Genomic DNA, 15,738 nt, shown 5'->3' on the forward strand with positions numbered 1-15,738 from the left:
TCCCACGCTCCTCCTCCCTGCTCACTCTCCCACACTCCTGCTGTCCCTCACCCACTTTGTCATCAGACACCAGCTCCAGCGAGACCCCCTTCCCTGTTCCTTCCCTTGCACTGGAGTCAGATCCACACACCCAGCATTTGAGGTTTTGGGCAGCTTGACATTTATAACACTCTAATTGTTGCCTTGAGGCAGAAATTGTCTCTTCTACTTCGAATTCCGGAAGCAGAGGCACCTCCTGACAGTGGTATATTGGGCTCTGCGGGGATCTGGAAAGGACAGGTGGAGGCAGCGCCCATTGTCCCCTGCAGCTCCCCCGCTCAGGACTGGGACCTGTTCTGCTCAGTTTCTGCCCTCAGGACCTCATAGGCAGGGGATGGGTCATGAGCTCATGTTCAAGAAAGGTTGCAGAAGGGTTGGGGAAAGTGGGGTTTAAAGTCTAAGTTGAGCTGGGCATGGTGGTGCATGCCTATAATCCCAGAGGCAAGTGGTTCATCCACGACTTCAAGACCAGCCTAGTCTACATCGAGAGTTCCAGGTGTGACAGAACTCCATGGCAAGGGCCTATCTCAAGAGTCAAACCAACCAACCAAACAAACAAAAAACCTCAAAATTGGTAAGGTGCTTTTATAACATGTAAGAGACTCAGGGTGAATCCCTAACACCACACAGAACAGGGTATTGACATAAAAAAAAACCATAGCTCCCATCTTAAAGAGAAGAAGAGATAGTTTATTCTGGAGCCATTCTGGGTGACCACGGTCCCAGGAACACAGATTTAGATTACTCCGAATTCCGTGTTCCAATGTGTGAGCCATTTTAAAAGGTTTTCTAGTTTTACAGAACAGAGGACGTCATAAATCGGGGCAAGTTTAAAATGCACTGGCGGGTGCATCAGAGGCGGGGTCAGCGAGATGGGGGAAGCTTTTCTAGAGGCCCAGGGTCCTGTCTGACGGCGCTCTCAGCTTTGGGATCGGTAGAAGCTAGTTGCTTGCTAAGCCGATCGATTCTAGAAAGTTCTTTATCTACTGTCACATGATGTTAGTTCCAACAGAGATATGGGCAAGGAATGGCTGTTCTGGAGGGCCAGAACTTAGCCAAAGATAAGGGAGCCTCTGGACTTGCAACATTCCGGGATCCACAGTCCTGAAATTCTAATCAGCCAATCGGCCTCTGCAGACAGGTTCCCTTCAGAAGTTTTTGTTCATAAGGGCATTATAGTACCCATCTGTAATCCTGTAATCACAGCACTTGGTGGTAGAGATGGGAAGATCAAGGTCGTTCTCTGTTATATAATGAGTTCTAGGCGATCCTAGGCTACGTGAGAGCCTACCAAAAATAAGGTAAGCCCAGGTTGTGTGAAATGGAGAGATGAGGCCGTGGTAGGGAGAGGGCAGATGCTATCTGCAGCAGCATAAAAGGCGTTTTTGAGGGAAAGTGGGAACAAATATGTGCCCAGAGCCCAGACCCCTCTTCTGAAATGCACACGAGGGTAAATTCCACCGTCTTTATTATTTATATATGAAGTCATAGTCAAAAAGAGGTGAAAAGCCCAGGGGGGGGGGACATGGAGGCCCAGGTCTCTGCAGAGAAAAGTAAGGCTGACTCTCCGTGGGTCAGGCCGCAGCCCGGGCACCTCGGGTGGGGCTCCCAGCACAGCTCAGCTTTCCTGGAGCTGGCATGTGTGGCCACGTGCGCCATGCTTCAGCACGGACCGTGACCAAGTCTATGGTCATGCTGATTCTCCCAGCAGCGGTGGCAGTGGATGAAGGGGCTCGCTGCTGCTGACCACTCTGGGAGCTAGGCCCCAGCCTTGTGTGGGTCTCGGTGGCTCAGCCATTCTGCAAAGGCTGCCCGGTAGCGGCTGTATAATAGTATTGCCAGTGTGCTGATCTCAAAAACACCAAAACACTGTGATACTTCCATGCTGCCTGGCCCCCCCTCTTCCAGCACAGGTGGACCTCCTTAATGAGGAAGGGCTAGCACTTGACACAGCAGGGCTTCCCAGCCCTTCCTCATCCTTAGTGAACAAGGGTGCTAATGATCTGGGTTAAATGCTTTGGCCTTTGCTGATGTGTTCAGGGTAGTGATTCAGAGCTTGCTTCTGACTGCAGGAGTGTGGCCCAGACACACATGCAAGGCAAAACACCCATACACATAAGATAAAAAGGCTGCTTTCTAAGTGTGGCTCCTACTGAGGTGCCATCCTGTGCCTTGTTGGGCACAGAAGTATAAATCCTGGCCATGTGTTGGTAGTATTCCAGATGTTGCTTAGCTGAGCTTGTAAAAGGGCAGAGTACACCAGGCAGGGCTGGGAGTCCCAGCTGAGAGATATACTGTCTGATCAAGGGCAGATGGTAGGGTGAACAGGGCAGACACCGGCAAACGCTGAAAGGTATCTCATTGTTTGGCTATGAAGAAGGGAAGAAACTGAGGCATGGACAGAAAGTCTGATGGGCGTGTCAGAGGCTGTGCCTTCTGTGGGCTGGGGAGGTGAGCATGTGGGGTTCCCCCCCAAAGCCCCAACCTTGGAGAAAAGCCAGGGCCTGCTGACTGTGACTATCCTTCCCCGTAGCCTGATGTTCACCAAGGTGAAGCTGGAGCAGGTGCTCAAAGGCCCAGAAGAAGCCCTCGTGACCTGCAGGCAAATGCTGAGGCTGTGGCAGACCCTCTACAACTTCTCTCAGCTGGGGTAAGTGGCTGGCATTGCCCCTTGGGTTGTCCCAGGGTAGAGGGCAGAGTTGACAGGTGGTAGCTGCCAGGCTAGCGGTTGTCTCAGAGGCCACGGTCCCTACAAAATGTGGTGGTTGGTTTGGATGGAGATGTGGAACTCGGTGTTTAGGGATTTTTAGATCGTGGCTCAGTTTTAATCCCTTGGCAGTCTTCTATACCACACATGAAGACCTGGTTAGAAGACAGAGCTCAGGGTGGTGGAAAAGTAGAAAAGCCATGCTTGAGCTCCTGAGTCGGGTCCTGGGCTTCTTCCTTTTTGTGATTCATGAGCCACTTACGTCTTCTGCATTAGCAGAGTCTGAGACTTGGAGATTTGTCTAATTTGCCAGTTGCTTACCTGGTAAGTGATAATACTGGGAAGTGAACCCTGAATCCCAGACCATGGAGCATATGCACAGGCACTCTGGGAACCTAGAAGGCCTCAATTCTCCTTAGAGGAAGGAACCTCTCTCCTAGTGAAATCAGAGACCCAAGGAAATAGGATGGAGTGAAAAAAACCTCTGCAGGCTACCAAGCCTGGGAGGTTCCAGAGCAGGGCAGAACTAGTGGGTAGAAACTTCCAGAAAGCTATGGGTGATGGATTTTTCACACAAGTAGTAGAAACACTCCCCAGTGATGGGCACTGTAAACCCAAAGACCATTCTCCAATCTGGGTGGATTTGCATTCAAATGCCTTTTGCTAGAGCAGGTTCCCAGCCTGGCTCGGTTTGCCCAGGAGTTGCCCTGGAGCTAGCTGCTCCTTATCTGGCTGGCGGGTAGGCTGTACATGTGGCCAGTCTAGACAAGGCCCCACAGAGTGGTAGCTTTGACTCAGCAGCAGGCTGTGGAGCTGCCAGGTGTTCTCACAGGGGCAGGGACAGTTGAGCTTACCCTGATGTTCCAAGTCACCACACACATATTCCATTCTGTCCTGAGAGGCTGGTAGAGCTCATAATGCAGACTACCTCTTCAGGAAACCACCACAACTATCTCATCCCAACATACAGCAGAGCTCAGCCAGGTCACTGCTTGGGCCCACAAATCTGGATCCAGTCCTTCCTGGCTGCCTCAGGAGACAGGAAGGGTTTTTCTTTGAAACCTAGAGCCAGAAACCACTGCTTGTAAAATCTAATTTTGGGCAATCATAAACTAAGACCAAAATCCACAGCGGGAGGGTCTGACCGACCTACCACGAACCTAGCCAGCCTACACCACTCACACTCAACACCCCTGTATTCTGCTCAAACCACGCTGCTAGCCCGATGTTCTCATCACCCCTAGTCCCTGCTTCATGAAGCTACTGCCACCCAGCAGCCACTCAGCCCTGTCCATAACAGTCTTGGTGACTTGCTTAGTTTGGCCCATCCTTCACCTGGTGTGGGGCGTTTACCCACCACCCCCACAGTTCCCCAGAGTTTTCTTGAGTGTGAGCAGCAGGAAATATTAGAAGGATTTATTGCGGAGAATCTCGCGGAGATAAACAGATAGAAAATAAAGGATAGCCTCGAGAGGGCCTGGAACCTATTCCAATGGGCCCTGTCTCTGCCCCAGGGTTTTTATAGAGACGCCAAGGGGTGGAGCAAAAGACCTCCTCCCCCAGCACAGCCAAGTGCAGACCATCCCAGACACCTGCACTCAGGCCCGTGGTCTAATCATCCTCTATGCGGACCTGCTGGGTAAAGCCACGAGGAACCCAAGAACGGGCTCCCACAACCTGGTACAGGTCCTTCAAAGTAACATGTTGCAATGTTAACCTTAAACTGTGCAGCACAGTCTCTCAAGAGGGGCTGTTTCAGTGCCTGAGCAGAGGATCTCTCATGGGGAAAGAGAAAAGGTTTGATGGGCGCCTGCATGGAAGGGAGCTCTAACCTAGGCTCCTCTGCAGGTGTCGGTCAATAGCCTTGAAGCTGCACATCATGCTCGGTTTCAAAAGGAAAGGACCATGGGAAAAGTCAGGTAGGCGAGAAGAGTAGGACATCATTGACTTCCCACTCAGGTGCTTCTGGAATTAGGGGGAAAAAGTCTTGGTCACTGCTCTATATTGCTATGAAGGGACACCATGACCAAGGCAACCTTCTAAGAGAAAGCATTTAATTGGGGGCTTGCTTACAGTTTCAGAGGCTTAGTCTATTATGATGTTAGCTGGGAGCATGCATGACTGCATGCATGCGTGCAGGCAGGCATGGTGCTGGAGCAGTAGCTGAGAGCTACATCCTGACCTGCAAGCAGAGAGAGAGAGAGAGAGAGAGAGAGACAGAAACAGACAGACTGACTGACTTACTGGGCTTGAAACCTCAAAGCCCTCCCCCAGTGACACACTCCAACAAAGCCACGCCTCCTGATCCTTCTAATTCTTTCCAATAGTGCCCCTCCCTGGTGACTAGCATTCAATTATATGAGCCCATGGGGGCCATTCTTATTCAAACCACAGTGAGGAAGGAAAGGAACCATCCCTGATCTGCTATGTTTGGAGAGATGGTTTTCTTTGATGCCCACTTAAGATGACTGAGCATCTACAAACCACGTCAGGGCCAGTGTAAATTCTGTCAGGAAACAAAGATGCCCTCGACTGTGGCGCCATCGTCTATGGAGCCAACATCTTGGTGTACCTCCAATGGGAAGACACCCCCTGGCACCTTTCCTGTGGTGGCTCTCCTGAGTTTCCCCAACCCATGCCAAGTGCCATTGGCTTCCTCGGACATGGGAAGGGGCTGGTCCAGAGTGCCACAGTTTCTGCCTTTTTGAGCAAAGGTTCCTTCCTGGCCCCTCCCACCTCCCACTCTGAGAAAATGAAAGCCCCTCCCCCCAGTGGGGTGGGAGACGCAGGGACTTAGAGATGGACGGAAAACAAAATGAGACCCCCACATTTGCTTGTCTGCCACTTGTTCTCCCTAATCCGAGCTCCTTTGGGGCTGCCTGGCAGTCTGGGGGTTCCGTTGCAGAGCGTGGCCCCTGGCCCTTCACCCAGACTGTTCTTAGACTGGAGCCAGCCAACAGTCCCTGTGCCTGGAGGTAGAGGCCTCACCTTCAAAGAGGGCATGGACACTGGTGTGTCTGTGTCTGCCTGTGTGTGTATAGGACCCACGCTGGTCTGTCTGTCTGTCTGTCCTTTCCGGCCATTCTGGATTTTCTCTCTTTCTTGAGCTTGGACTCTTAGCCTAAGAGTCTGCTGAAATGGGGTTCCCTCATGCTCCCTGCTGGCCCTGAGGGTGCCCGTCCTCGGCATCATGGAGTCCTGCCCTCCTTTGCCTTCCAGAGGCCTGGAGAGGGATGGCAGCTTTGAAGGCCTCACGGTGAAGAAACAGAATGGCATTCACCTGACTCTGCCGGATGCCCATGACGCAGATTCCGGTAAGATCGGGATTGATCTTGGCTCTGGGTGGGGCTGGCAATTGGCCCACAGAGGGGTGGTGGCCACCCTTTGTGGGCAACAGAAGGAGGTTCATACCTCCTCAGCAGAGTGAAGGGGAGGAGAATGGGACAGAAAGCTGACCTGGACAGAGACTGCTGCCCCTCAGAGCAAAGCCATTGGCCAGAGTCTGCCCAGTGTCTGACCCTGGGGTCAAACAGAAAGGAATGGGTTGAGTTCGTTCCAGCTCGAAGCTCAAGGCTGACTCTTAAAATGATTTGTATTTTATGTGCATTGGTGTTTTGCTTGCATGCATGTCTGTGTGTGGGTGTTGGATCCCCTGGACCTGGAGTTACAGACAACTGTGAATCACCATGTGGTTCTGGGAACTGAACCCAGGTCCTCGAGAAGAGCAGTCAGTGCCCTTAACCATTGAGCCATCTCTCCAGTCCCTCAAACTGGACTCTTTACTGCAAAACTAATCCTGAAACCCAGGGCTCATAAAATTCAAATGAGATCAGGAATTACAAATGTCCATCTTTAAACCGAGGACCTGCTTCAAGTAGAACCCTCCCTCGAGGACACGAGAGAAATTAGTCGCAGGATGGAAGTGTGAGTGGGGTTGGACTTGGTAAAACTGCTCTTATTCCCTCTCCCCCCACCCACCCACTCTGGTTAAGCCATGCTTTGTTGTTAGAGAGATGGAGTGGACTTCACTAGCCAAACCCAGCACTTGACTCTAGAGACATACTGTGAGGTTGCTTGGCTGCTTGGGAAACTACCTTCTCCAAGGAAGGGCATGGTGTGTGTTTCGGTGGGGGGAGGGGGGCAGGCTCTTGTAATTAAAGAGAGAAGAATTGCGTCCAGTTGTCAAGGCTTCCCATGTTCTTGTCTCATACACCGGTCGTCTGTGGTTTGTCCTGAGGCCTCCTGAGTTTATTGCAGCTGTTATTGTCTCTGAGAAAGAGAAAGCGCCCGTGGTTCACCTGCATGGGAATTTCAAATGTCAACAGCTTATCTATCCTGAGCAGGGCCCACACGGCCCATAACCACAGCAAGAGAGGTTCTCTGAGGGCATAGGTTACCTGTGAGCTATTGTCCAAGGATCTTTTGCCTCCCAGCTTCAAATGTGTGGGGTCTCAACATCTGTGGAACCGTGTGTACTGTGAAAACAGAAAGTCAAAATCACAAAAGAAAGAAAAGTATCACCCCTCCATTCACCACCTAAGGAAAGGGAATTCCTTCCGCACACACTCATACTTAGTTGTTGTAATGTGCTTGTACTGTTCTCCATTCACCTGAATAATGTGACAGCTACCTTTACATATCAGTGCCACACGAGCGTGTCTTCAGAGCCTTGTGGGACTACACTTTCACTTATTTTTAATCAGCTCCTATTGTTGAACATTTGGGTAATTTTCTGTTTCCCGTATTAAAGGTAGGAGTCAAATGAGCATCCTTGCTGTCGTTTATGATTATTTTCCCTGGGGATAAATCCTCAGTGGAATTTTTGCCAAATTACCCCTTAAAAAGCACATCTGCCCCTCTGTGGAGAGGGGTGGACAGAAGACCCTCCTAGGGTCCGTGAGTTGGTTTCTTGGCAGCTGCCCGGGATGCTCTCTTTGCCCTGTAGCTAGGCATTGACTGCTCTAGGCCAGGGGCACGTGGTACCCTGACTTTGCTCAGCCCTATGCCCTCTTGCTCTGCAGGCTCTCGGCGGGCATCATCTATCGCAGCCTCGAGGCTGGAGGAGGCCATGTCGGAGCTGACCATAACAACCTCAGTCCTGAAGCAGGGCCCCATGCAGCTGTGGACCACACTGGAACAGATCTGGCTCCAGGCTGGTGAGTGTCCCCTGATCCATGCTCATCTGTATGGCTGAAGCCGCCAGATGCCCAGACCCTGTCCTTGAGGATGAAGGTGGGGGAGGTGGAGATTTCTGAAGAAGCTTACATAGGCTTATACTCTTGAGTTCTGTAGTTCTCTTTCCAAACTCATTTTCTCTCCTCCCTCCCCTCTTCAAGTTTCCCCATCCTAGCCTCAGAGACTGTACTCAGAACTCAGATACTGGGATCTTGTCTTGGTGCCCCAGGAGAGGCATGTTCCGGAAGAACAAGACCACCTACTTCCCTTTCCCTGAGGTTTCTGCTTGTCTTGGCTGGCTGGCTGGGGGGTTTCTTCTTTGCCCAGTGGGGAGAATGCCTGCCTCCCTAACCTGAGAGGTTCCTGGTGGCAATAATGTGAGAGGTTTGAGGTCAGGTGGGGCTGCGAGAATGAATAGTCCAGAGGGCTAATGACATGGAGACGGCTGTCCAGGTGACATGCCTTTTGATCCCCAGCCAGCACTGTTCCTACAGGCAAATGAGTGCTAGCAGGGTAGGTTTCCGGAAGCCCTGGCTGGAGTCACCCAGATTAGAGTCCCGTGCGTGCTCGCCGGCTGACAACTGGCTAGCCCGGGTCTGCAATGACTCATAAGCAAAAGCAGTTCCTACAACCCATCGTGGGTGCTCCGCAGCTAGCACATGGCTTCTGGAGCCGCCTTTTGGGTTCATGGTGGGCCAGAGGCTGTGAGGCACCCCCAGACTGTGTGCTTGGCTCTGAAATGCCAAGGAGTGACTCGCTGGAAAGTGTTTGGCAATTTAACCTGACCGTGGTGTGGTGGATTACAGGGGAAAGAAAAATCAAGAGTAAGAGTGAACAGTAGAATTAAATGTCTCCAGCAGAGTCGAGGAGGAGGAGAGGAGGTCTGAACCTACACCAGGCCACCCTGCCTTTGGTCTGAAACTGCCAAAGCCTGGGGCCCTGGGGCCCTGTCCCCCTGTCCCCCTGGTTAGTCTCACCCTCCCCGCTGTCCTCACTGGAGTGGGCTATAGTCCCCAAGGAGGGGGATGGAATAGAAAGCAGTAGGAAGTAGATAACCAGTTCCCTGGGTAGGTGGTGTTGGCAAGAGTTAGAATGCTCATTAATGAGAGCCCAAGGCTACTCCCCGGGGCATCTATCCACATGTGGACACATTAGTATGCATCCTGTCGTGGACTCTGAATCTGGAGGGGGAAAAAGTGGCCCAGGATTCCCAGGAAGCCTAGACACGACAGCATGGTAATAATAATGCAAATCTTGCCCCACTTCGCATCTCAGGATTCCTTAGGATGCTTGGGGAGCAGGGGGCGGGGGCTGCAGAGTAAAGGGAACATTGAAGGAGTGTAAAGGCGTGAAAAACAGTGATGCTTCTACTCCTTTCAGAGAGCTGTGGAGAGGCAGGTGTAACAGAGCCCACGCTGGAGCTCACCTTGGTCATGTGAGCTTCAAGGGCTGCACCCTTGAAGAGCCCCTGCTGGTAGCTCCCCGGGCCTTTTGTTTTCCTGATGTGTCTTGGATTTGCACTTGGGATGCGTCTGAAAGCACCTTGGGTTTCTCAGACGCATCGCCTTATACTGGGGTAGTGGCGTGTGCCAGCAATAACTCTGAGGAAAGGGGAAGGCTTTTCAAAACCTGGAGCAAAATTTGGGCATGACACCGTAAGCATACACCCTTCAGTAAGTCACACGTTAGCCTTCCTGCTTTGGACATTATCCTGGATGTCACTGCCCAGAGAAATCTGAGAGCAGCCTGTGGACACAGGGAAGAGCATAAGTCACAGCGGACAAATCGGGTGTGGTCACAGATCCGAAACTGTCTTATACAAGGGAGAAGCCTGTTTCACCCATACAGAAACGACAGCCTCAGGTGACACTCTGCCATCTCTAGGGCATTGCTCACATCCATGTACTTCACAGTGGCTCCTTGTGACACTCACATTCTGAGGCAGAAGATAAACATGGAGGGGGAAGTGCCCTCCCTCTTCCCATAAGGACATACCGTAGAATTTGCATGCATCCCCTCATCTCATGATTCATTGGCTGGGGCTCCATTCTTTGACTGTCCCCAACTGCAAAGGACTCTGGCATTATTCTGCATGTCCCTATGCCTCACTATATACATCATGAGATCTGTCCTTCTGGAAGCAGGAAATAGACGGATGTACAGCTCCCATGGCCGAGAAGGGAGTGAGAGAATGTGTCCTAGGTCCCTCATCATGAGCATGTTGGGACCCATTTGCATCCTCTGTCCCTGGGCCGCCATGTTCACCAGCACGTACTGAGTACCTGTTGGAGGAAAAGCTGCCAGGACCAGGTCACCAAGGCCACAACTCATCCCCAAACTGCCCTACCTGACCCAGGCTGAGCATATAAAGGTCAGCATCCCCCCTCAACCCAGCCCCGCCCCTGCACACACAATAATGCTAATAGATCCCGTGAATGTGCCGAGAAGAAACCGATCCTTCATCACTTCTGAACCAGCTCATCCCGAGTGTGGTTCGGGATAAACCGCCGCCAAGTCTGGTCAGTAAGTTCCCCCGTGAAACAACTCTGGCTGGCAAAGTTATGCTTTCTCTCCCACACTTACGTTCTCCTTCTACTCCCTCAAGCCCCCCAGCTTCCGGGAGGATTTGCTCTGAGGCTAGCGGTAGGGGGTGGGTGTCTTGCTTCCTGGGCAGTGGGTCTGTGAGAATGGGAATGCTGCTACCAGACGCACGTGTGTGCCAGAATCTCCAGTGTGGAGAGGTCCTTTCCACAACACACACACCTACACACACCCCTTCTCACTCCTGGAAGCATCTCTGTCATCATATGGTGTACCAGAGAGAAGGGGTGTGGACACGGGGACTCCCCTGCCCTGGAGGTCCAAGGACTCCTGGCCAGCTCTGGGCTCTCTCTGCTGCAGGAAGCTGACCTGGTCTCCAGTCCCCAGTCATTCATGTTACCTGAGAGCTTTAGGGGCCTCACCCTGCAAGTGGAAGCCACCCCGGGTGTGTGTGTGTGTGTGTGTGTGTGTGTGTGTGTGTGTGTGTGTGTGTGTGTGTGTGTCTGAACTGAAGTTTGCTAGAAAGTCACACAGAGCCCTTAGGAGGGGCCCTGCCTTTCAGGGCAGAGCCAGGCTGACAGCATGTTGTAGAAAAGGGCCCCACAAGCCACCTGACTTCAACCTTCCCTCCCCTTATCCCTCTTTGCCCTTCATTATTCTTGGTTCTGTCTTCCTTGGCTCTTTGCCTGCTCCTCACTCGCTCTAACACTGCCCCCCCCCTTCCCACAGTCAGGACTAGTGAGGTCCTGGGCCCTGACTGCCCGCACCTCAGCCACGCTCTCTGGGACTCAGTGCTGGAGGGCCATGCTCTTCTGTGGAGTCTCCGTGACCCTCTGACCTTTCTCTACCCACATTCCTTTTCTCTCTACCTTTATTCTGAGCATCCGCATCTCCTGAGGGCCTGCTTCACGGGGGAGCCACGCTTACCTCCTTTGAGATGGATAAAAATGTCCTCACTGTGGAGGTCAAGGCCAGGCAGGGGAGATGCCTTTTAGAGCAATGGCTCTCAACCTTCCTGATGCTGCGACCCTTTAATACAGTTCCTCATGTTGTGGTGACCCCCAACCATACAATTATTTCATTGCTACTTCATAACTGTAATTCTGCTGCTGTTATGAATCGTGATGGTAATATCTGATATGCGACCCCTGTGAAAGGGTCGTTGGACCCACCGGGGTCATGGCCCACGGGTTGAGAAGCACTGTTTTAGAGCTGTATCTAGTTCTTTCCTGTCCCAGGCCCTGCACAACCCCTTCCTTTTTCTGAGGTCTTGGCAGGTTCTCACCTGGGAAGGCCCCGAGATCCTGGAAGGGCCCCCTGCTTCTCAGCGTAGGAACAGCCTGAGGACAAGACTCCCCCCCCCCCCCCCCCCCCCGCCTTGTTGCACAAGAGTGTGGAAATGGGCCTTAGAGAGAGAACTCAGCCCCCGGGTGCAGGGTTAGACCAGGATGTCTCCGAGAAGAACAATAAAAGGGCCGCTTGCAAAGCTCCAGGGAGCAGATGTTTTCCATTTGTACCCTGTGGAGGGTAGCGGAGGGAACCCGGGAGCCAGGAGGAAGAGAACCAGAAACAGACTGAAGAGGAGGCAGAGCCTGCGGCAGGGAGGATAATGAGACCAGCGAAAAGAAGGCAGGAAGAGGGAAAAGGAGCTGGGGGAGGGATGTGCTCTGGCACTCAGGGAAGAACAAAGGTTTGCTGGCTGCCCTAGATAAGGCTAAGCTCGGAGCAATGCGTACTAACCCAGCCCTGGCCAGGGGAGCACACGGGTGTGGGCATGGCGAGTCCGACAGCCAGGAGGAAGAGGATCCAGGCAGTGGTGGGCACCATGCCACCAGGCTCCTGCTGCAGTCTCGGCTGGCTGGCCGGCTGGCTGGCTAAGAGCACCATGTTTGGTAAAACAGCAAGCAGTTGCTGAGGGCACCTGCCCAGAGGACGGAGGGTAGGAAGACATGGTACATCGAAGCCCCCAGAACCTGAGCGGCTGGTTTCAAGGCTGAGGCCTTGCCAAGGAGGCTGGACCTGTGTTTGAGGGGCTGGACCTGTGTGTGAGGGACTGTTCACAGCGTGGCCAGAGCCCTCAGGAGACCTGCCTCTCTGACTCCGTCACCTGGCTTCCTAAGTGATATAGAGACCCGTGGGAGAGCAGAGTAGCCCACTTACTTCTCGGGGAGTGGTCCTTGGTGTGTGGCTTCTCGCCTGGGTCCAGGGCCTCAGAACGCCCCAGGGTCCCCAGCACTAATTGAAATCTGTTGATAGGACCACACTGAGGAGTACCCAAGGCTGGGACTAGGGACAGTCTCCTGGGGGCTTGGAGGCGCAGGGCAGCAAGTTGTAAACAGCTTAATGAGCCATGACGGGAGCCAAGTGGGCCCAGCCTGGCTGGGGCTGCTCAGTGAGATCTAGGCGTTAAGAGTATGACCCTGGATCCTCAGAGCTCCTATCCACAGAGAACCCCCCCCACAGGTGCTGGTGTGTGTGGGGGGGCATCCACCTTGCACCAAGCCTCACCCCCCCCACCCTCTCCCCCACCCCCCCCCACCCGCCCCCGTCTCTCCACCGTCCCCTGGGGGTTCTGCCACAGCGGAGCCTGCCTGCAGGTTGGCCTCTCCCTTCTCTCTACCTGCTCAAATGTGAACTCCTCTAGAAACACCTCCCCGGCCACACCACAGTGGCACCGACCTGGCCTGCCCTGTCCCTGTAACACCCCGAAATGGTTTCTGTCGTGTCACTGTCCTGGACCCCTCAAGTGCTTTGGTGGCTCAGTTGCCACTACCACGTCTTTCCTTACGGGGGACTGGACATGTAGTCAGGGCTCACTATACTTGCGTAGTCTACACTCGGTTAGGAATACAGCCTGTGCAAAGGCCCCGGGGACCGCTCAGCAGGAGAGCAGAAAAGGGAGAGAGCCGGATCCCTGACCACTGGCCAGCCCCGCCCTGTGAGGGCCTGGCTCAAAGCCCCCATCTCCTGGTGTCACTCTGCCTCTAAGGAGAGGAGCCTTGGATGTCTACCTGTCCCTATAACCACAGCATGAGAGTTTGCCTCCTCTGATTATCCCAGCTTCTTACCACATTAGAAGAAAAAAAAAAAGTGTTCCAAACGCTCTCTGTCATATTTTGGGATGAGGCAAGCTGATTGGATTATACAATGAACTTTAGGTGGCCTTCCTGCCTAAGAACCCCCCCTGCTGCCTACTACAGTTCTTAGGCTGTCTTCCCGACGGGCAGAAGGGACGCCTGAGTCAGGTCTGTCCACCTCTCTCTGGGAGTTTCCACTGGGGAGCGTCTGTTACCTTCCCCACCCCAGACATGCTCTGAACTGGTGTAACCTCAGCCTGCAGCCCCGCGCTAGGAAAAGCTCTTGGCAGCGCCGCAAGCCAGACTCCGCTGGCCTCCCGCGCTCCCCATCTGCCTTGCCATCCTTCTGTGACTTCCGTATGGGCACCAGCTCCGGGAGGGGGCAGCCGAGCCCCAGCCCCAGCCCCAGCCCGGGGAGCTGCTTGGAAAGAAAGGCAGAGTGGGCCAGCGAGCGGCGGCGTTGCTAAAAGCGTCGGTGGTGGGCGAATGCCTGTGCCGTGTGGGGCTGAAATGCGCAGTTCTGTGGGCTGCCTGGGGATGGGAGAAACTGCACCTCTTCCCCTAGATCTGCAGAAGGAGCTGATGATGCTGCCTGCTGGCCGCAAGGGGTGTGTGTGTGTGTGTGTGTGTATGTGTGTGTGTGTGTGACAGAGTTAGGGACAGGCTGTGGGGGGAGGGGAGGCCAGTCCAGCAGTTGGCCTTTCTAAGAGGGGCTGCGCCACCACCCCCTCAGCTTAACTGTTTATAGTGAAGATCCTAATTACGCGTGCCTCCCTCCAAGACTACCTGTAAGGGAAGTTGGGGCTTGCCCCCAGTTGGCCTCCTTAAGTACGGGTGGTAGCCATGTCACTGTGCCACTTGGTTTGAGCCTTGGGTGCCTCATCAGAGGCCCCAGATCTCACTGCCCCCATCCTTCACAGGACTTGGTACCCTCCAGGCCTCTAAGCACACTCCCACCTCATCCTGAGCATGCCAGGGCCTAGTAAGTCCCTCGGCTAATCTGCTTGGACGGAGAGGCCTCCGGGAGAGTCACCAGGTCTGTCCCCACCCTGTCATTCGCCCACAGAAGCAATGGACAAAGGCAGTGGACAGACACTGAAGCGTGTCAAAGACACGCAAGCAGGCATTCCACCCCGGGCCACGCGATTCCCCCGCTGCCGGGTGGGTCTAAAGTCAGACAGCCTGGTACCAACCCTGACTCGATCCGTTTCTGTCTATGCAGTTCCGGGTTTCTAAAGTGGGGTGGTGAAAGTACTTTCTCCAGGGTCTGTGTGGCATTGGCCGAGGCAGTTTGTATCCAGCACGTGACTGACAGAGTAGGCACTTAGAGCCTGGTACTCAGTGTCATCTTTATACTTCCCAGCAAGGTAGCCTTGTGCTGTGACTTTCTTGGCTCAGGGATGTGGGCTGGGGCTGCTCGCTGCCTTTGACTTAACCACCCGCCCCTCACACGTCCCTCGGCCCCTCTGTTTTCACAGCTGAGCTGTTCATGGAGCAGAGACACCTCAAGGAAGCAGGTTTCTGCATCCAGGAGGCTGCGGGCCTCTTCCCCACCTCTCACTCGGTGCTCTACATGCGAGGCCGGCTGGCTGAGGTGAAGGGCAACTTGGAAGAGGCTAAGCAGCTGTACAAGGAAGCGCTCACCGTGAACCCGGACGGCGTGTGCATCATGCACAGCCTGGTGAGTCCCCCTCGCCTCCCCCCACCTCCTTTCCCGTCTCTTCACCCTTCACACCAGCCCCTTGAGGCTGCCGCTGCCAGGGCGTCTCTAGGCTTCCTGCAAGCTCTGCTGTGAGGGGCATCTGTATGTGTCTTAGAGGGGTAAGCTGTTTCCCCCACCACCAGAGTCTACATTGATGAAAAAGAAAATCCAGAAGGGTTGGTTGGCATTTTGTGTGTGTGTGTGTGTGTGTGTGTGTGTGTGTGGCTTCCATATTGCTGTGAAATTCTATGTGTGATCTATACCCCAAGATTCCATGACCACTTGTTAGAGTCTTAACCTGGGAGCTACCCCAGACTTTAGGCATTTCCCAACATACCTTGTATGAGGGTCCTCAGACTCTTCCCCAGACATTGGGCTGCCTCTTCCATTCATTCCATGGCAGCTCTGTGTCCTTGGAGGACTCAAGGTTCTCGAGGGTGAGCCATGTCAAGTCTGGCATGAGTGGATATGGAGAATGGCCCCGGGGTTGTAAAAGA

General features: G+C 53.6%; 1 protein-coding gene across 6 annotated transcripts in view; it reads left to right on the forward strand.

Annotated features, from left to right (window-relative positions):
- Ttc7a (tetratricopeptide repeat domain 7A) overlaps positions 1 to 15,738 on the forward strand; it is a 111,210-nt gene that overhangs the window by 83,245 nt on the left and 12,227 nt on the right. For all 6 annotated transcript variants that reach the window (XM_052746503.1, XM_052746504.1, XM_052746505.1 and 3 more), the window contains 4 exons: positions 2,573 to 2,689; positions 5,966 to 6,060; positions 7,768 to 7,902; positions 15,018 to 15,220. In XM_052746503.1, coding sequence (XP_052602463.1) covers positions 2,573 to 2,689; positions 5,966 to 6,060; positions 7,768 to 7,902; positions 15,018 to 15,220 — 550 coding nt within the window. The remainder of the gene's footprint in view (positions 1 to 2,572; positions 2,690 to 5,965; positions 6,061 to 7,767; positions 7,903 to 15,017; positions 15,221 to 15,738) is intronic.

This window comes from Peromyscus californicus, unplaced genomic scaffold, assembly GCF_007827085.1.
Source record: "Peromyscus californicus insignis strain IS unplaced genomic scaffold, ASM782708v3 Scaffold_1__1_contigs__length_55948999, whole genome shotgun sequence".
Lineage (NCBI taxonomy): Eukaryota > Metazoa > Chordata > Mammalia > Rodentia > Cricetidae > Peromyscus > Peromyscus californicus.